At 39.4% G+C, this 1,030-nt stretch overlaps 1 protein-coding gene across 1 annotated transcript in view; it reads right to left on the minus strand.

The window, feature by feature from the left end:
* LOC104703825 (pentatricopeptide repeat-containing protein At1g62260, mitochondrial-like) overlaps positions 219-1,030 on the minus strand; it is a 2,789-nt gene continuing 1,977 nt past the window's right edge. Inside the window, exon 2 of the mRNA XM_010419903.1 lies at positions 219-999. Coding sequence (XP_010418205.1) covers positions 244-999 — 756 coding nt within the window. The 3' untranslated portion in view covers positions 219-243. The remainder of the gene's footprint in view (positions 1,000-1,030) is intronic.

Below are 1,030 nucleotides of genomic sequence, written 5' to 3' on the forward strand. Positions count from 1 at the left end.
AAAAAAAAAAAAAAAAAAAAAAAAAACTAAATGCCAAATTTAAATGAACATTATCTTTCACGAAATTGACATTGTAATCAATTTAATACACTATTTAATTAGAGCAATTTGATGAAAAAGTAATGAGAAAATAGAGAACCATCAAGAGTACCTTATCAGTTTCTATCTCAATTCTGAATCCCTATCATTTTTATGTTGTTGCGAACATAAAAGGAAGCATTTTTTTTTTTTTATGTGGAGGAGTCAAACCCAACTTGATCCTCTTTCCTTTTTGATTCTTTTACTCTCCATCTTCATTCTCACTTCAGAAGCTTTGTCCCACAGTCCCATGTCCGCATACATGTTGTACAACAGTACATAAGGTGTTGAGCTCTCTGGTTCGAGTCTCGACATTGCTTCAGCTGCAACATGTGCGAGTGCTACATTGTTATAAATCCTACAAGCATCTAATAATCCACCCCATACCGTCTTGTCTGGCTCAAAAGGCATACTCTTTATCACATCCATAGCCTCTACAAACTGCCCTTGTCCACTGATTACATTGACCAGGGAAGAGTAATGTTCCATCTGCGGCTTGATACTGTACTCACTCATCATAGACACAAACTGTGCTTTAGCCTCATCAACAAGTCCCGCGTGAGCACAAGCATTCAGAACCGAGACGAATGTTATGTGAGAAGGATGTATCCTGTTGCATTTCATCAACCAGAACAGATTCAAGGCCTCTAAGGCATTACCATGGAAAGCATACCCTCCTATCATTGCATTCCATGTAATTACTTCTCTTTTGAGTTTCATGTCATCAAAGATTCTCCTCGACTCCATTAACTCGCCGCATCTCGAATACATAGTGATAAGCGCATTGTGGACAGGCACGTCAGGGATCACAGTCTTCAAAACGATTTGGTGCATCTGCATCCCCAAGCGTAGATTCACAAGCCCGGTTGATACACTGAGAAGAGAAGTTAGAGTATGTGGGTCAGGCTTCTCTCCTTCAATGTTCATCCGGATAAACACATCAACAGCTTCT

The sequence above is a fragment of the Camelina sativa genome, chromosome 7, assembly GCF_000633955.1.
Source record: "Camelina sativa cultivar DH55 chromosome 7, Cs, whole genome shotgun sequence".
In the NCBI taxonomy this organism is placed as follows: domain Eukaryota; kingdom Viridiplantae; phylum Streptophyta; class Magnoliopsida; order Brassicales; family Brassicaceae; genus Camelina; species Camelina sativa.